Below are 20567 nucleotides of genomic sequence, written 5' to 3' on the forward strand. Positions count from 1 at the left end.
AAGATGGAGTTATGATAAGCCTTGTCTGTACAGTGGTGAATTTACTGGGAGTATAGTAAGGGGACTGGGTGATTGAAGAATATCAGGGAGGAGGTACTGTCACCTACTCTGATTTCCATGCCTGCTGCTGTCCACTATCATCTAATTCCTATAACCTTTGAAGATGTTGAAGTATAACCACTGTGCTCAGAGTGAGTGGGAATGTTCTGGAATATTCTGCATTGTCACCAACAATCTCAGTCACGCACTTCGCTCTAATGAAGGCAGAATACTGTGGACGCAGAATCTAAGACAACCACAGAGATTGCTGGAGAATTTCAGCATCTGTGGAGATAGAGAAACAGAAATAATATTTTGAGTGTGGTGACCCTTCTTCAGAACCGGAAGTGGTTGGAAAATGGATCCTTTTCACTCTCACCAATGTAAGGCAATCTCCAACCACTTACAGTTCTAAATAAGATTCATTCTGGGCCCGAAGCATTAACTCTATTTCTCTCTCTCTCTCCGTAGACACTGCCAGACCTGCTGAGTTTCTCCAGTATTTTCTGTGTTTGTTACAGTCTTCACTTCATTGACCATGACACCCAGCTGGAGACTAGATCAGCCAGTGTCCCAGTGACTGTTTCGTGTCTGCTATTCTGGACACAAGTGTTCCGTTTGGGTGAGGTGAGAGATGGTGTGAAAATGTTACTTGTTATGACATTGCGATTGCTGCCATTGCCCTTGACAAATCCTCAGGGTTGAACGATTGAAGTGAGGAATTAGATGTGAGAGGTGAGAAAATTTGAATGAACGTCCGAGTAATTTGAAACCAAATGTTTCTCACACTTTAGGGAAAAGGTTGCTTTAAATTCTCTGGTGTATCTTGTCGGGTTGTTATATCTTCACTGTCAGAGGTTGAGTTTGATCTGTTTTACAGCCTCAATGATCCTAGATGCAATGAAACTGATACAGGAGGAAATAATGAGCACACTCAACAACATTCAAAAAAATGGTAAGTTCTCAAAATGTTTCTGAAAGTTGTTTTTGATTTATGTCAGTTTTTGAAAGCTCTCCACCATTCACTGGCTAACAGGGGAGGAGCAATGACATTGCCCCTCTCTCTCTCCCTCTGAATCTTTCTCTCTCTCTCTCCCTCTGGATCTTTCTCTCCCTCTCTCCCTCTGAATCTTTCTCTCTCTCTCTGTCTCTCTCTGAATCTTTCTCTCTCTGTCTCTCTCTGAATCTTTCTCTCTCTCTCTCCCTCTGAATCTTTCTCTCTCTCTCTCCCTCTGAATCTTTCTCTCTCTCTCTCCCTCTGAATCTTTCTCTCTCTCTCTCCCTCTGAATCTTTCTCTCTCTCTCTCCCTCTGAATCTTTCTCTCTCTCTCTCCCTCTGGATCTTTCTCTCTCTCTCTGTCTCTCTCTGAATCTCTCTCTCTCTCTCTCCCTCTCTCTCACTCTCTCAGCCTTTACTGTCTCACTTCCCTCCAGTATCTCTCTCAGGGTCTACCTGACTGCATTTTGATGGATCTCCATCCCAATGGATTGGTCCCCACCCTGACCTGGTCACTCACAAATTGGGAGGGGAAGACCTTCCTTATACATTCTGTAAACTGTGTTTCTATCGTTGGGTTAAGCTCTAATAATGATGGGCATTGACCTCTTGAGAAACAAAGTGAAGGAAGTTTATTCTGTGCTCCAGAGTTTCAGTTCACTTCATTGTCTGCTGCTGTCCATTATCAACTAATTTCCTCAGATGTTGAAGGGTAACCATTGGGGACGGAGGGCGCAGGAATGTTCTGGAATGTTCTGGCATTGTCACTAATAATCTCAGTCTTTGAGAAAAGTAACACCTCACACCTTCCACTCTAATCTACTGTATTACTGTAGATGCTGGAAATCTGAAACAAGCCCAGAGATTGCTGGAGAAACTCAGCAGGTCTGGCAGCATCTGTGGAGAGAGAAAAACAGAGATAATATTTTGATTGTGGTGACCCTCCTTCAGAACATGAAGGGATTGAAAAATGATCCTTTTTTATACTCCAGACAGAGGCAGAGAAGAAGGGAGAGATCAGTGGGTGTGGGGAACAAGTCAAAGTAACTAAAGGGTTGGTGATAGTGGGGATAAAAACACAGAAAGGGATGTAAAAAGGGTTTAAATTAAGGTGTAAGATTGAGACAATGGATCCTCGCTACTAATTGCAAAGTAAACATGTCAGTGCTGTGGGCGAATTGGAGGTGAGAGTGGAATTAAAATACAAAGCAGACACAATATAGTTGTAGAATTCAATGTTGAAAACTTGACCAGATTTCCCCGTATGAAGGAGCAGTGCTCCGAAAGCATGTGATTTTAAATCAAACTGTTGGGCTAATACCTGGTGTCATGTGACTCCTGACTTTGTCCACCCCAGTCCAACACCGGCACCTCCACATCCCGGAAACCTTGAGGCTGTAACGTGGAAAATGAGGTACTGTTCCTCGAGCTTGTGTTGTGCTTCATTGGAACCTTGCAGCAGATCCAGGACAGAAGCGTTAATGTGAGGGAGAGAGGTGATTTACTGGGCTGGCAGCAATTGGCTGGCTGGGGAGGTGCAGGGTCATTTGTACAGAGCAGAGATGCTCTGAAATGCGGCCACCCAGTCTGCATTTGGTCTCACTGATATAAAGCAGACCCAACCACTTCTGAAGAACAGTCATTCTGGACTCAACAATTAACTCTGTCTCTCCCTCTCACCGTAGACACTGCTGAGTTTCTCCAGCAATGTCTGTGTTTGTTACAGTCTTCACTTCATTGACCATGACACCCAGCTGGAGACTAGATCAGCCAATGTCCCAGTGACTGTTTCGTGTCTGCTATTCTGGGCAAAAGTGTTCAGTTTGGATGAGGTGAGAGATGGTGTGAAAATGTTACTTGTTATGACATTGTGATTGCTGCCATTGCCCTTGACAAATCCTCAGGGTTGAACGATTGAAGTGAGGAATTAGATGTGAGAGGTGAGAAAATTTGAAAGAACATCCAAGTAATTTGAAACAAAATGTTTCTCACACTTTAGGAAAAAGGTTGCTTTAAATTCTCTGGTGTATCTTGATATATCTTCAGGTTGAGTTTGATCTGTTTTACAGCCTCACTGATCCTAGATGCAGTGAAACCAATGCAGGAGGAAATAATGAGCGAACTCGACAAAATTCGAAAAAATAGTAAGTTTTCGAAATGGTTTTGCAAGTTTTTTTTGATTTATGTCAGTTTTTGAAAACTTCCCACCATCCTCTGGTCAACAGGGGAGGGAGCAGTGACATTGTTCCCCCTCTCCTCCAGTACTTTATCTCTCTCAGGATGTATCTGACCCCATTTCACTGGATCTCCATCCCAAGGGATTGGCTCCCACCCTGGCCTGGTTACTCACAAATTGGGAGGGGAAGACCTTCCTTATACATAGCGTAAATCATGTAGGGTTACCCCTATTGTAGCTTAAACTGCCATTACCATGGGCATTGGCCTTGTAAGAAATAATGTGAAGGCAGATTATTCTGAACTCCAGCATTTCAGGTCACTTCCATGTCTACTTTTTTCCATTACCATCTATTTTTCTCAACCTTTAAAGACGGTGAAGTGTAACTACTGGACTCGGAGGGAGTGGGATTATTCTAGAATGTTCTGACATTGTCACCTCGGTCTTTGTGAAGAAGGAGCACACACACACTTCAGTGAGTTGGGCATGACACCAGGAAGAGACAAAATATGCTGTAAACAAAAATTGCTGGAGATCACAGTGGGTCAGGTAGCATCCATGGAGAGAGAGCAAGCTAACGTTTCAAGTCTAGATGACTCTCCATCAGAGACAAGCTGTGCCATTGGATGTTTATTGCTTGCAATTCTCGTTCCAAGTGTTGTTCCATGTGTTAATCTTTGGTGAGGTGAGAGATGGTGGAAAGATGTTAACTGTTGTGAGATCAAAATTCCTGTGACTCCCCTTGTCAAATCCCATTGAGATCCACCACCACCCTGTCCCTGTAATCCTGCATTTCCCATGGCTAACCCACCTAGCCTGCACGCTTTTGGCAATTTCCCGTGGCCAATCCACCCTAACCTGCGCGTCTTTGGACTCTGGGGGGAAACCGGAGCACCCAGAGGAAGCCCACGCAGACACAGGGAGAACTCCACACAGACAGTTGCCTGAGGCTGGAATCAAACCTGGGTCCCTGTCACTGTGAGGCAGCATAACTAACTGCTCAGCCAATATCATTATCGCTTTGCTATTTGTGGAATCTTGCTGTGCCAAATTGCCTGCTGTTTTCCCGAGTGACCCCAAGCCAAGGTTTAAAGGACTACAGGTCATGACAATGTGCAATAGAGCTTGTTTCCTTTTGTTTATGTCTGCGATAATCAGGGTCAATGGCTTTCAACCAGCCATTATTTCTGAAACCCGATGGGATTGTAACTAGTGCTGTTATTGGTCTCAGCTCCTTGTTGGGTCTCAGTGAATGAATGTCTGCGTGAGATTGCTGTTTCTCTCAAATCTTCATTCCTTTCAGCAAGTTGTGGCAAAGTGCAGATGATAATTCAGCTGAAATGGTTGTTGGATGTTCCAGGGTTTAGATGTTTCAAAAGGAATGGGGGGGTGGGGAAGGTAAAAGAGGTGGGGGGGGGGGGTGGCTGGCATTGCTAATCAGGGATAGTATCACAACCGCAGAAAGGGAGATCATTGAGGAAGGTTTGTCTACTGAGACAGGAGAGGAGCAGTCACTTTTTTGGGAGTTTTCTAAAGACCACCCAATAGCAACAGAGACACAGAGGAGCAGATTGGGAGGCAGATTTTGGAAAGTTGCAGCAGCAACAAGGTTGTTGTCATGGGTGACTTTAACTTCCCCAATATTGATTGGAACCTCCTTAGTTCAAATAGTTTGGAAGGAGCAGAGTTTGTCAGGTGTGTCCAGGAAGGATTGCTGACTCAATATGTGGATAGGCCGACTAGAGGGGAGGCCATATTGGATTTGGTGCTTGCCAATGAACCAGGCCAGGTGTCAGATCTCGTGGAGGGAGAGCATTTCGGTGATAAGGGGTCACATTTTTCGGCAGCAGTTGGAGTGAGAGGTGTGACAGCGAGGACCAGAGGCCCGATGCGATGATAAATTTGAAATATATAAAAACTTACCTCATGTATAGGTGGAATGGACACTTTTCGGTAGACTCATTGGGAATATAGAATAGTGGGAATAGAGATTAAGGCAGTTGAATGTTCCTCCTGCAGAATGTGGGAGGTAAGGGTCACCGCTAGTGTCCCTGCTGACTTCATCTGTGGGAAGTGCACCCAACTCCAGTTCTTCGGAAATGGCATTAGGGAGCTGGAGCTGGAGATGAATGAACTTCGGATCATTCGGGGAGGTGGAGGGGGTTATTGGGAGGAGTTGCAGGGAGGTAGTCACACCTCAGGTACAAGAAGAAGGTAGATGGGTTGCCGTTAGGGGATGGAAAGGGAACAGACAGGCAGTACAGTGATCCCCTGTGGCCGTTCCCCTCAATAACAAGTATACTGTTTTGGATACTGCTGGGGTAAGCCAGGGGGTACAGGTCTCTGGCACAGAATCTGTCCCTATTGTTCAGAGGGGAAGGGGGAAGAGGAGCAGAGCAGTAGTCATTGGGGACTCCATAGTTAGGGGGATAGACAGGAGGTTCTGTGGGGACGAGAGAGACTCACGGTTGGTGTGTTGCCTCCCAGGTGCCAGGGTTCGTGATGTCTCGGATCGTGTTTTCGGGATCCTTGAGAGGGAGGGAGAGCAGCCCCAAGTCATGGTCCACATAGGCACCAATGACATAGGTAGGAAGAGAGATGGGGGATTTAAGGCAAAATTCAGGGAGCTAGGATGAAAACTTAGAGCTAGAACAAACAGAGTTGCTGTCTCTGGTTTGTTGTCCATGCCACGTGCTAGCGAGACGAGGAATAGGGAGAGAGAGCAGGTGAACATGTGGCTATAGGGATGGTGCAGGAAGGAGGGTTTTGGATTCCTGGATAATTGGAGCTCTTTCTGAGATAGATCAGAATCTATTCTACAATCAGGATGGTCTTCACCTGAACTAGAGGGGTACCAATATCCTGGGGGGGATGATTTGCTAATGCTCTTCGGGTGAGTTTAAACTAATTCAGCAGGGGAATGGGAACCAGAATTGTAGTCCAAGTATACGGGAGGTTGAGAGTAGTGAGGTCAGAACTAAGATCTCAAGGTCACAAGAGGGCACCGGCAGACTAAAGTGTGTTTGAAGTGTGTTTACTTCAGCGCCAGGACCATCCGGAATAAGGTGGGTGAACTTGCAGCATGGGTTGGTATCTGGGACTTTGATGTTGTCACTATGGCTTTTGAGGGGCAGGTCATACCTCACAAACCTTATTGAATTATTTGATGAAGGTAGAGCAGTGGATGTGGTGTATGTGGATTTTAGCAGGGTGTTTGATCAGGCTCCCCATGATAGGCTCATTCAGAAAGTAAGGAGGCATGGGATACAGGGAACTTTGCCTGTCTGGATACAGAATTGGCTGGTCCATAGAAGACAGAGGGTGGTAGTAGATGGAAAATGTTCAGCCTGGAGCTCAGTGACCAGTGGTGTCCTACAGGGATCTGTTCTGGGACCTCTGCTCTTTATGATTTTTATCAATGACTAAGGTGAGGAAGTGGAAGAGCGGGTTAGTAAGTTTGCTGATGACATGAAGGTTGGTGGAGTTGTGGATAGTGTGGAGGGCTGTTGTAGGTTGCAATAGGATATTGACAGGATGCAGAGCTGGGCTAAGAAGTGGCAGATGGAGTTAAACCTGGAAAAGTGAAGTGATTCATTTTGGAAGGTCAAATTTGAATGCAGTATATAGGGTTAAAGTCAGGATTCTCTACAGTGTGGAGGCACAGTGGGATCTTGGGGTCCACATCCATAGATCCCTCAAAGTTGCCACCCAAGTTGATAGGGTTATTAAGAAGGCGTATGGTGTGTTGGCTTTCATTAGCAGGGGGATAGTATTTAAGAGCCATGAGGTTATGCTGCAGCTCTATAATGCCCTGGTTAGACCGCACTTGGAATATTGTGTTCTGTTCTGGTCGCCTCATTATAGGAAGGTTTTGGAAATTTTAGAGAGAGTGCAGAGGAGACTTACCAGGATGCTGCCTGGACTGGAGGGTATGTCTTATGAAGAAAGGTTGAGGGAGTTAGGGCTTTTCTCATTGGAGCCAAGAAGGATGAGAGGTGACTTTATAGACGTGTACAAGATAATGAGGGGCATAGATAGAGTGAATAGCCGAGACTTTATCCCAGGGCAGAAATGACTGTCACAGGGGGTCATAATTTTAAGGTGATTGGAGGAAGGTTTAGGAGAGATGTCAGAGGTAGGTTCTTTACACAGAGAGTGGTGGGTGTGTGGAATGCACTGCTAGCAGTGGTAATAGAGTCAGAAACAGTAGGGACATTTAAGCAATTCTTGGATAGGCACATGGAAAATAGTACAATGTAGGCTATGTAGGTTAGTTTGATCTTAGAGTAGGATTAAAGGTTGGCAGAACATCGAGGGTTGAAGGGCCTGTACTATGCTGTACTGTTCTATGCTCTAGATGTCAACAGTGAGTGGTCTCAGAGTATGTCCTTGTGAGTCTTTATGTTACAATCCAGCAGGAATCTCATGGTGAGGAAATGTGAATTTACTGACATTTTTGCTCTGAGTAACTCCATTATTCTGTTGTCCTTAATTGTTTGTACATATTCAGATCAAGATGTATTGCAGTATTTAAAATTCTTGTCAGCTTGAGGGTCTTTTATTAATAAAGAAGCATCAAACAGAAGGAAATGCATGCTGGGACTGTGCAGCTCCAGCTAGGGGTTTTCGATATCACTAATCAACCCGCTCAGATATTCTCTGGAATAAGTGCCACAATCATCCTCATACACTGGGCCATAATCCTAAACTTTTAATGAAGGAATTCAATCATGTTTCAGAGGTCACAGAAGGTTTGTAAAGACTGGTGAGTTTCAGCTACAAGGAGAGATTGGATAACTGGAGTTGTTTTGGAATAAGAGAGACCGAGGGAACATTTAGTTGCAGTGCCTAAAATTCTCAGGCTTATGAAGTGGGTGTGAACATCTGAACCAGGAACTGGAGTAGACCATTTGACCCCTCGAACATGCACCAGCTCCCGAGAAGGTTGTGGGTGATCTGATTGTGGGCTCAACTCAGCCTTGCACATCCCGTCCCTGGGCTGTCCTTGCTCATCGGGATACTGTCTAACTCAGCCTTACCAATATTCAGTGAGGTCCCCTACACTCCTGGGAAAAGTTCCACAGGCTCATGGGCTTTGATGAGAGAGAGAAAAAAATGTTCTTCTCGTCTTAAACAGGAGACCCACGAAGGACCTGTATCCGTTAGCAGAGAGTTCAATACCAGTTGGTCGTTGAATGGAATTGATAAAAAGATTAGGGGTGAATTGAGAAATTTCTTTCACCCAGGATCTGAGGGTGAGGGGTTTCTGGAACGCATTGCCTGAAGGGATGGTAGAGAGATGAACCCTCAATACTTTTAACTCACATTTGGCACTCCTGTAGAGCTGTCATGATTCACAAGATTACTGACCCAGAGCCAGAAGATGGGGAATAGGCTGGGTAGCCCTTTGTGTGCCCTGCTCAGACTTGATGGACCAAATGGCCTCTTTCCATGCTCTTAATTCCGATGATTCCATGCAAAGTGGATACCTAACGCACTGTGCTTTCATCGTAATGGGAAGGAGAGATGGGCTGTGTTCAGGAACAGGACCTGGAGCTGTAAAATGTGCTGCTTTTCCCACAGTACGACCACCTTTTCATTGGCTAAAACACTGCTGAAATAAAATATTTTCCTCTGTAGCCATTCTGAAGTTCAGTAAAAATGTTTTCTCCGGTCAGTGTGTGTGGCTGATTGTAAGAGGTATGAAAACGTCACCATTTACCATTAATCTCTACATCAAGTGATGTGTAGTAACTTGTGAAGTGCAGATACTGAAATGACATTATATACTTGCGCTCAGTAAACCGACAATTGTCTTGAGAAAACTTTTGGATGCCTCATTTTTCGCCACCAGGGAACTTTACTGGGCAATCTCCTGAGAAACAACGTTTGACGAAAGGACAATGTTATCGTTTTACATCGAAACAGTCTGACCTGAACAAGACAGCTGAAGAAAACAATGGAACACAGGTAAGTCTGTCCTAACACACAGTGGAAATGGTAATGCGGTCTTATGGGGCTTTGGATTCGGATGCTGCTGTTCACTCAGGGATTCCAAACGTGCTCATTTGCCCAGTATGTTCCAGTGTGGAGTTACAGGTGATAATGTTAGGGGCTCCACAGTTTCTCTCCATCATGTGGCTGGCCAGGAATCTCTCCCGGTTTACCCTTATGTTGCCAATGTGGACTTAGTGCTGAACACTCTGCTCCCGCTCCCAGAAGCAGGAACAATGCCCGCTGTGTCACACGTCCACCTGGGCAATACTTCACCCCTTCCATTAGCAATTCCAGTCACTGCACACGTCGCAATGGTTAATCGCAGAATTCCTACTGCGTGGAAACAACCATTCGGCCCATCAAGTGTCCACTAACCCTCTGAAGAGCATCCCACCCAGACCTGCACCCGTCCCTGTAACCCTGCATTACCCATGGCTAACCCATGTAGCCTGCACCTCCATGCACACTATGGGAAATTTAGCATGGCCAATCCACCCTAACCTACACATCTTCAGACTGGGAGAGGAAACCAGAGCACCCGGAGGAAACCCATGCAGACACGGGGAGAATGCGCAAACTTCACACAGTCGCCTCAGGCTGGAATCAAACCTGGTTCCCTGGCGCTGTGAGGCAGCAGTGCTAACCACTGAGCTACTGTGCTGCCTAACGTCACACCTCCCCCCCCTCTCCTAACCAGCTAACCCCTGTCCCCAGTGCCCCACTCTTAGGCAGGTATACCAACCCCTTCCACAATGGCCAGTCTTGATAGTTTTTTGTCCAGGTGAGTACAACAGAACTCCTCAACGTAGGTTAGCTCCTCCTCATTTCTCATTAGGAGTATTAGCCTTGGAAACCTATCTGACTCTGCATTGGGTTGACATTTCACTTCAGGGTAGACAGGGAGACCTGTCCCCTTGAGCGAGGGATCAATGACTAGAGGGCAACGATTGAAGGTGAGGGGCAGGTGGTTTAGAGAAGAAGCGAGATAAAACCATTTCACCCAGAGGGTGTTAGGAGTCTAGAACCCGCTGCCTGTGAGTGTGGGAGAGGCAGAAACCCTCATCACATTGAGGAAGGATTTTGATGTGCACTTGTGATGCCAAGACTACTAGCCAAGAGCTGGGAAATGGGATTAGAATTTAGGTTGCCTATTTTTGACCACTGTACTCAATGGGCCGAAGGGCCTTTTCTTGTGCTGGACATCTCTATGACACGATGACTAAGCCCGTACTCTCCAGTGAACCTGCTTTACAGGTAGTAACTGTGTACTTATTCCCCACACAGTCTGCAAAGCAGGAGAATAAGCCCTGTATTGAAATCCAGTGCGAGGTGACATCGGTTAACAACACAGACACTGCAAGGTAACTCAATATTTTGCTTTCAGTCACCGTGGTATATTTCAAATAACCCCTCTCCGCACAGACAGCAGAGTTTTAGTTAGGGCAAATGTTCAGAAGATAAAACAGTGTCAAGGGACTTCGCTACCATTAAATAAAACATGTTGGTAATGCGAAACAAAACAAATTTGCTGGGTAGCTCAAATCAGGTACAATTTTGCAGGACAGCAGATACATGGGAACATCACCACCTTCAATTCCCCTCCAAGCCCCTCACCATCCTGACTTGGAAATATCTCGCTGTTCCTTCAGGGTCAGAATCCTGGAATTCCCTCCCTAAGGACATTGTGGGTCAACCCACAGCAGGTGGACTGCAGCGGTTCAAGAAGGCAGCTCACCCCCCCACCTTCTCAAATGGGCAACTAGGTATGGGCAATAAATGCTGGGCCCAGACAGCGATGCCCACGTCCCACAAAAGAGTCTTTTCCATTTGAGACTCAATAGTGGTTTTTCTTTCCCATAGTAACCCAAGATAAAGACAAGGACAGAGGGAGGTGGTAGCGAACTATCCCAGCCACAAACTGGTACTAGTCAGCATGACAGTGACAGTCAGCAAGGATCATATAGTTAACCAAAGAACTGCAGATGCTGGAAATCTGAAACAAAGACAGAAATTGCTGGAGAAACTCAGCAGGTCTGGCAGCATCTGTGCAGAGATAAACGGAGTTAACATTTTGAGTCTGATATGACTCTTCTTCAGAAACGTTAACTGTTTCTCTCTGCACAGTTACTGCTGAGTTTCTCCAGCATTCTCCAAACTTTTTGCAGATTTCCAGCACCTGCAGTATTTTGCCTTGACTGATTGTGTATGTCCGCGGTACAAGGTCAGGTTAATGTTTCGTATGGAACATTTTGTCTAACTGCAATCACCCTTCCTGTCTCTGCTCATGCCTTCTTGGCATGCCTTTGGAATTTTTTCTGGGTCTCATTTTCGAATGCTCCTAAACCCTTAGTAAGAACTCTGGTCTTACCTGGTTGTGTCCCGGTGAAGTGTTCGATGAGTGCTGTTAACTCGGCCTTTGGTGGTTTATATTCTGGTCCAGTTTGACCAACTCGCGAGGAATGAGATTTTTATTTCATTTGATCATGGGGACGCGGGGGTGTCGCTGGTTTAGCAGCATTAGTTACCCAGACCTAATTGCCCTTGAGTTGCCTCTTTGAACTGTGCGAGTCCTGGGGCTGGAGTGGAATGGTGATGGAGGAGGGCATTGGTGTGGCGACTGTAGATGCACACCCCGTGCCATGAGTAAGGTTCACTCGAGCAGAGGCACTGTGCTGTGACAGGGAATTGAGAAACACTGGCAAACGCCACCCTCTCACAGCGCAGTGGACCTGGTGGTGCCACATGACATATTCAGCATTGAGATGCTAACACTGCACAGTACACCATGAGGACTGCGGTGTGCCGGGAGATAGACGGATTTGCATTTAGCCTTGCTGAAAACAAGGCCATGATACCAAAACTTTTATCCTGCATTCATCAGGACGAATGCAAGAATGCCAAATTTCAAATGGGGGCACATTAACAGTTTATACAACAGGAGGAGACGGTGACATTAATGGTAATGTCACTGCTGCAGTAATCCAGGGGCCCAGGGTAATGTTCCAGGGACATGAGTTTGAATCCCATCACTGCAGGTGATGGAAGGAAAATTCAATAATTGAATCAGGAATGCAAAGCTGTCTTTGATCGCTGGGTAAATCCATTTGGGTCATTGATGTCTGTACCTGGTCTGACCTCCATGGGACTCCGGACTCAAAGCCTTTGAATTCATCATTCAGATGGACAATACATGCTGGCCTTAGAGTCTTGGAAACAGCAGTACAAGAAGAGGCCATTCCACCCATCATGTCTGAACCAGCTCCCAAAAGAGCTACCTCAGCTAGTCCCACTCCCCAGCCCTATCTCTGCAGTCCACTAACTTCCTATCGAGGCCTTTTTTGAAATCTCCTGTGGAATCCGTCCCTTTCTCTCTCCCAGGCAATGCATTCCAAATCCTAACAACTCTCTGTGTAAAGAGGTTTCTCCTCATCTCACTCCTAGCTGTCTTGCCAACAATTTTGAAATTGTGACCCAGTTACTGACATACTGACCTTGTTGACATCATCTGGAAGAATTAAGAAATGGGATCCCGTAGCTCCTCATTGTTTTATCCTTCACACTGCCTCAGGCACTCAGAATTAACCAATCAGCACCCTTTCCTCCTGTAGTACACATTGTTGCGATGGGTTGAAATTTGGCATTCTTGTGTTGGGTCCTGATGAGTGCAAGACCAGGAGCACTGGCAGAACAGGCTCAAAGGGCTGAATGGCCTATCCAGCTCCTATCTTTTTTTAGAAATTAGATTCCCTACAGCGTGGAAACAGGCCCTTCGACCCAGCAAGTCCATACAGACCCTGCAAAGAGTAACCCACCCAGACCCATTTCCCTCTAACTAATGTCCCTAACTCTAGGGGCAATTTAGCATGGCCAATTCATCTGACCTGCACATCTTTGGACCGCGGGAGGAAACCGGAGCACCCGGAGGAAACCCACGCAGAGTATGTGCAAACTCCACACAGACAGTCACCGAGGCTGGAATTGAACCTGGGACCCTGGTGCTGTGAGACAGCAGTGCTAACCACTGTGCGCTATGTTTGTTTTGCCTTAAGGCCCCCTCTTTTCAGCCTGACTCAAACCTGCGTTTAACCAAATCTTCCCGACATCATAGCCAGCACGTGGCCATTGAAATGCAGCACCTGTTACAGTGCTGAGCTCAGCAGCTCATTTGGGTTAATCGCTGTCCTCCTAGAGGGGACTCTGGGCTGACAGGGTAGGGTTTGATCGGACTATGATGGAGTGGGACAGAATAGATGGGGAGAGAATGCTTCCATTTCTCATAAAATCCAAGACATAAACACAAGACTGTTGTTAATGTTATGAACCCCAGCAGATGCCCCCTCAAAATATATTAAGAAAGTAGTATAGACTTAACTTTTTTTCTTTTAAAGGTGAAAATGGGCTCCAGATGCAATTTGATTGGTCAAACTACTTGACTTTAAGAAAAACACTGTAGTTAAAATACAACAAAAGAAAGAGGGACTTGGAATAACTGAACTCGCTTGGAAAACTTAACAGAATAATAACAATAGCCATAATTCGGTTATGTTGACTATAGTGATGGGAAGGGATAGTTATATACCGCAGAGCAAAAGCTATAGCTGGGGGAAAGGCAATTACGATGCGATTAGGCAAGATTTAGGAAGAATAGGATGGGGAAGGAAACTGCAGGGGATGGGCACAACTGAAATGTGGAGCTTATTCAAGGAAAAGCTCCTGTGTGTCCTAGATAAGAATGTACCTGTCAGGCAGGGAAGGAAGTCATCTGTCGTCTGTAAGGTGTTAGAAAGGATTCAGAGGGAGAGGATTTATGACCATCGGGAAGAGATTTAATTTGCTTGATTAAATGCAGTCAAAATGGCTTTGAGGATGTGACTAGAAATGTTGATGAGGGTCGAGCTGTGGATATGGTGTATATGGACTTCAGCAAGGTATTTGATAAGGTTCCACATGGTAGGCTCATTCAGAAGGTCAGGAGGAATGGGATACAGGGGAACTTAGCTGTCTGGATACAGAATTGGCTGGCCAACAGAAGACAGCGAGTGGTAGTAGAAGGAAAATATTCTGCCTGGAAGTCTGTGGTGAGTGGTGTTCCACAGGGCTCTGTCCTTGGGCCTCTATTGTTTGTAATTTTTATTCATGACTTGGATGAGGGGATTGGAGGATGGGTCAGCAAGTTTGCAGACGACACAAAGGTTGGAGGTGTCGTTGACAGTACAGAGGGCTGTTGTAGGCTGCAGCGGGACATTGACAGGATGCAGAGATGGGCTGAGAGGTGGCAGATGGAGTTCAACCTGGATAAATGCAAGGTGATGCATTAAGTACAGGATTAAGGATAGGATTCTTGGCAGTGTGGAGGAACAGAGGGATCTTGGTGTGCAGGTACATAGATCCCTTAAAATGGCTACCCAAGTGGACAGGGTTGTAAAGAAAGCATATGGTGTTTTGGCTTTCATTAACAGGGAGATTGAGTTTAAGAGCTGTGAGATCTTGTTGGAGCTCTATAAAACTTTGGTTAGACCGCACTTGGAATACCGCGCCCAGTTCTGGTCGCCCTATTATTGGAAAGATGCTTTGGAGAGGGTTCAGAGGAGGTTTACCAGGATGCTGCCTGGACTGGAGGGCTTATCTTATGAAGAGAGGTTGACTGAGCTCGGACTTTTTTCATTGGAGAAAAGGAGGAGGAAAGGGGACCTAATTGAGGTATACAAGATAGTGAGAGGCATAGATAGAGTCGATAGCCAGAGACTATTTCCCAGGGCAGAAATGGCTAACATGAGGGGTCATAGTTTTAAGCTGGTTGGAGAAAAGTATAGAGGGGATGTCAGAGGCGGGTTCTTTACACAGAGAGTTGTGAGAGCATGGAATGCGTTGCCAGCAGCAGTTGTGGAAGCAAGGTCATTGGGGACATTTAAGAGACTGCTGGACATGCATATGGTCACAGAAATTTGAGGGTGCATATACGAGGATCAATGATCGGCACAACACCGTGGGCTGAAGGGCCTGTTCTGTGCTGTACTGTTCTATGTTCTATGTTCTAAGTGGTCGAGCGCAGGAGCTGTGTTTTTTGAATAAAGTTAAATCTCTTGTCAAGAGGAAGAAGAAGGCTAATGTTAGGATGAGATGTAAAGGTTGAGTTAGGGCGCTTGAGGGTTACAAGGTAGCCAGGAAAGACCTGAAGAAAGAGTGAAGAGGAGCCAGGAGGGGACATGAGAATGTGTTGGCAGATAGAATCAAGGAAAACCCTAAGGCTTTCTCCAGGTGTATCAGGAATAAAAGAATGACAAGAATAAGATTAGGGCCAATCAAGGATAGTAGTGAGATGTTGTGCGTGGAGTCCGAGGAGATAGGGGAAGCGCTAAATGAATACTTTTCATCAATATTCACACTAGAAAAAGACAATGTGGTTGAAGAGAATATTGAGATACAAGCTATTAGACTAGATGGTTCACAAAGAGGAGGTGTTAGTAATTCTGGAGAATGTGAAAATAGATAAGTCCCCTGGGCCGGATGGTATTTATCCTAGGATTCTCTGGGAAGCCAGGGAGGAGATTGCCGAGCCTTTGGCTTTGATCTTTATGTCATCACTGTTTACAGGAATAGTGCCTGAAGACTGGAGGATAGGAAATGTGGTTCCGCTGTTCAAGAAGGGGAGTAGAGACAACCCTGGTAATTATAGACCAGTGAGCCTTACTTCAGTTGTTGGTAAAGTGTTGGAAAAGGTTAAAAGTGATAGAATTTATAATCATCTAGAAAGGAATAAGTTGATTAGGGATAGTCAATACAGTTTTGAGAAGATTAAGTCATGCCTCACAAACCTTATTGAGTTCTTTGAGAAGGTGACCAAACACGTGGATGAGGGTAAAGTGGTTGATGTGGTGTATGTGGATTTCAGTAAGGTGTTTGATAAGGTTCCCCACAGTAGGCTATTGCAGAAAATACAGAGGCAAGTGATTGAGGGTGATTTAGCGGTTTGGGTCAGAAATTGGCTAGCTGAAAGAAGACAGAGGGTGGTGGTTGATGGGAAATATTCATCCTGGAATTCAGTTACTAGTGGTGTACTGCAAGGGTCAGTGTTGGGGTCACTGCTGTTTGGCATTTTTATAAATGACCTGGATGAGAGCACAGAAGGATGGGTTAGTAAATTTGAGGATGACACTAAGGTTGGTGGAGTTGTGGATAGTGATGAAGGATGATGCAGGTTACAGAGGGACATAGATAAGCTGCAGAGCTGGGCTGAGAGGTAGCAAATGGAGTTTATGTGGAAAAATGTAAGGTGATTCACTTTGGAAGGAGTAAGAGGAATGCAGATACTGGGCTAATGGTAAGATTCTTGGTAGTGTAGGTGAGCAGAGAGATCTCGGTGTCCAGGTACATAGATCCCTGAAAGTTGCCACCCACGTTGATAGGGTTGTTAGGAAGGCATATGGTGTGTTAGCTTTTATTGGTAGAGGGATTGAGCTTCAGAGCCATGAGGTCGTGCTGCAGCTGTACAAAACTCTGGTGTGGCTACACTTGGAGTATTGCGTACAGTTCTGATCACCGAATTATAGGAAGGATGTGGAAGCTTTGGAAAGGTTTTAGAGGAGATTTACCAGGATGTTGCCTGGTATGGAGAGAAGGTCTTAGTAGGAAAGGCTGAGGGAGCTGAGGCTGTTTTTGTTGGAGAGAAGAAGGTTGAGAGGTGACTTAGTTGAGACATATAAGATAATCAGAGGGTTAGACAGGGTGGAGAGTGAGGGCCTTTTTCGAACTATGGTGATGGCGAGCATGAGGGGACATAACTTTAAATTGAGGGGTGTTAAATATAGGACAGATGTCAGGTTAGGTTCTTTACTCAGAGAATAGTAGGGGCAGGACAAAGGACAAACATTGCCTGTAACAGTAGTAGACTCGCCAACTTTAAGGCCATTTAAGTGGTCATTGGATAGGCATATGGACGAGAATGGAACAGTGTAGGATAGATGGACTTCAGATTGGTATGACAGGTTGATGCAACATCGAGGGCCGCAGGGCCTGTACTGCACTGCAATGTTCGATGTTCTAATAGATTATAATTACTAAATTAACTATTCCTCTACAGTAACATCCTATAAACACACCCTTTGGCAAAAAAGTAAATTTAAAACAGATTGTCTCACATGCAGTTCTCCAATCCAGGAGGAAAGAACACCAAAAGACAATTTTGAGAGTGTGAGTGTAGCAGCTGGAAGAGATTACTGCCTTCCAGCCTTGCAGAGACCTCAGCAATAATTCCTGAAAGCTAACTCAAAAAATCCTCGTTCTAGAAAAGCTTGACCACACGCCCTCAGGCTGCTTGTATTGTTCCAACTTTTAAAAATGGATTCACATGTTGTTAATCTTCTCATGGACTGCTCATTTTCTGTCCCCCAATCTCTCTCTAAAAGAAACCAGGACAAAACACACCTCTTAAAGCCACAAAATTGTCACCCTGATAGGAAAAGGAGGAGGAATGTCGTTGTTGTGGTTCTGTTCGCCGAGCTGGGAATTTGTGTTGCAGACGTTTCGTCCCCTGTCTAGGTGACATCCTCAGTGCTTGGGAGCCTCCTGTTAAGCGCTTCTGTGGTGTTTCCTCCAGCATTTGTAGTGGTTTGAATCTGCCGCTTCCGGTTGTCAGTTCCAGCTGTCCGCTGCAGTGGCCGGTATATTGGAGGAATATCTTTATCCAGAGAGTGGGGTTAATGAGGAATGAAGATGGCAAATAACAGGCAGTGCCCAGGTTGTGAATGGGTTCTGTCTGGAGTCTGTTCCCAAGTTGATTTATACATACATAAAGAAAATGTTCAAATGGAATCCCTACAGTGTGGAAACATGCCATTTGGCCCAACAAGTCCAACTCTCCAAACAGCATCCCACCCAGACTCACCCCCATGTCTGTAATCCTGCATTTCCCCAGGCTAACTGGTCTAACCTACAAACCCTGGATGCTAAGGGGCAATTCCCCCTGGCCAATCCACCTAACTGGCACAGGTTTAGATTGTGGGAGGAAACTGGAGCACCCGGAGGAAATCCACACAGAGAGTTGCCCGAGGTGGGAATCGAACCTGGATCCCTGGCGCTGTGAGGCAGCAGTGCTAACCACTGAGCCACTGGGGTGGGTCTTCAAAATCATACTCCTGCATGTGATTGCTTTTGTGAGAGCATGAGTTGGAAGTTTGTGAATCGCGGATCCCCCTGTAAGTCAGGCATTTTTGACAGGAATTTCGACCAGTACATGAAATTAAAGGGAACCGAAAGATGTTGTGAAAGGTTGAGGGTTTGGGGGAGAAGTGGAGTTAAGGAATAGGTGTGGAATATCAGGATTTGCACAGATTAGCTGAGCCTGTTTCTATACTGTATGTTCTGTGTGACTGGCAGGGAAGACGAGGACTCCAGGGCACAGCCTTAGAGTAAAGGGATTTAAACCAGAGGTAGATAGTTCATGATTGCCAAGGGGATCAAAGGTTGTAGGGAGACAGCGGGAGAATGGGGTTGAAAAACCTATCAGCCATGATTGAATGGCGGAGCAGACTCGATGGGCCGAATGGTCTAATTTCTGCTCCTATGTCGTATGGGCTTCTGGTCTAATGGTAATTCAATGCCACCTGTACGCAGCAAGATCTTGTAAGCCACAAGTAAGCATGGCAAGTATTGCCCTGGGCAACTGTAGAGAGATGAGGAAGTGGTGTCGGTGTTGCTGAATCATTTAAAAGGAGCCCATTGCTTCCATGTCCAGGTGCGTGTTCCATAAGCAGCTGATTCCGAGGGAACTGGTTTGCCACACAATGGAACCTTAACCAACAGGACGTGTGCGGAGGTGGAATACACAGATGACATTGCTGGAATATGTTACTAGGATTTTCAAGACAAAAACTGCTAACTTGCTGACCTGGGGAACCCACTGACGGAGGGAGATGATCTCTCATGAACCTGTCTGTCCTCCAGCTGAGATTTACTTCTTTGGACCAACTTTCTGAATGTCTACCCTTCCAGTTCATGTGTTTACCTGAGCTCTGTGTAATCACCGGTCAGTGCCACATATTGCCTGGTGACACTCCTGTGAAGGGACATGGGATGCCAACGGCACTATATAAATGCACCAGCAAACAGGGATGGGTTTCTTACTCTGGGAAATTGAGCTAAGGTGGATCAAGTGATAGCTATTAGTTATATCTATCCTCTCTCTCTCACACACAACATACACACACACACACAACACACACACAGACCACACACACAACACACACACACCACACACAGACACACACACAACACACACACATGCACACACACACAACACACACATCACACACAGACACACGCACACACACACAACACACACAACACACACACACATGCACACACACACATGCACACACGCACAACACACACACACAACACACACACAACACACACAGACACACACGCACACACAGACCACACACACATGCACACACACACGCACACACACAACACACACAGACACACACACACAACACACACACAACACACACAGACACACACACACGCACACACACAACACACACAGACACACACACAGACCACACACACACACACACGCGCACACAGACACATATGCACACGCACATACAGACACACACAGACAAACAAACACAGACACACACAGAGAGACACACACAGACACTCACAGATGCACACGCACAACACACATACAGACACACACGCACAACACACAGACACACACACACACACGCAACATACACACACACGCATACACACACTTGCACACACACACACACACAGACAGACACACACACACTTGCACACACACACGCACAGACACACACACACACACACACACACTTGCACACACACACACACACACACACACACACAGACACACACACACACACACACACCATCCACCCCCGCAGCTCTGCAGTGTGTCTGTGCTCACTGTGCTTGGTTTTATGTTGATTGTGTCTCTGTTCTTTATCCTATTTATTCTTCACATGTTTGTTAGAAATGAGGAAAGTCTCTAAGGTTGATGGTTTAGATCGGATGTTGAATTAGCAGGCTGTTTGCCTACTCTGAATACTGGGTTGTACTTTGTAAATACCGATGGTGAAGATTGAAGCCGGTTTTGGGAAATGGACTGGGACAATAACTGGTCCTTCCCCCCAGGAGGAACCACAACATTGTTATTGGAGAAGGGTTAGAAACATGCTGAAGAGGAAGGTAAAGCCGAGGCATAAACCACTTTGGCAGTCTCTTGTTGTCTGTATTTTTACATCTAATTCATTAAATAATTGCTGAAGAATATTGGTTTTTATTTCAAGCACTCTTTGTAACCCAAATGTCTTGTTGATTCAGAGACAC

General features: G+C 45.7%; 1 protein-coding gene across 1 annotated transcript in view; it reads left to right on the forward strand.

Moving 5' to 3' along the window:
• The window catches only part of LOC122552273 (uncharacterized), a 47282-nt gene extending 26715 nt beyond the window's left edge, over positions 1-20567 (forward strand). The window contains exons 6-10 of the mRNA XM_043694965.2: positions 920-994; positions 3106-3180; positions 9067-9182; positions 10494-10570; positions 18943-20567. Of these exons, the coding sequence (XP_043550900.2) occupies positions 920-994; positions 3106-3180; positions 9067-9182; positions 10494-10570; positions 18943-19003 (404 nt within the window). The 3' untranslated portion in view covers positions 19004-20567. The remainder of the gene's footprint in view (positions 1-919; positions 995-3105; positions 3181-9066; positions 9183-10493; positions 10571-18942) is intronic.

This window comes from Chiloscyllium plagiosum, unplaced genomic scaffold, assembly GCF_037043375.1.
Source record: "Chiloscyllium plagiosum isolate Xiang-an unplaced genomic scaffold, Cpla_swu_hap1 HiC_scaffold_45, whole genome shotgun sequence".
Classification (NCBI taxonomy): domain Eukaryota; kingdom Metazoa; phylum Chordata; class Chondrichthyes; order Orectolobiformes; family Hemiscylliidae; genus Chiloscyllium; species Chiloscyllium plagiosum.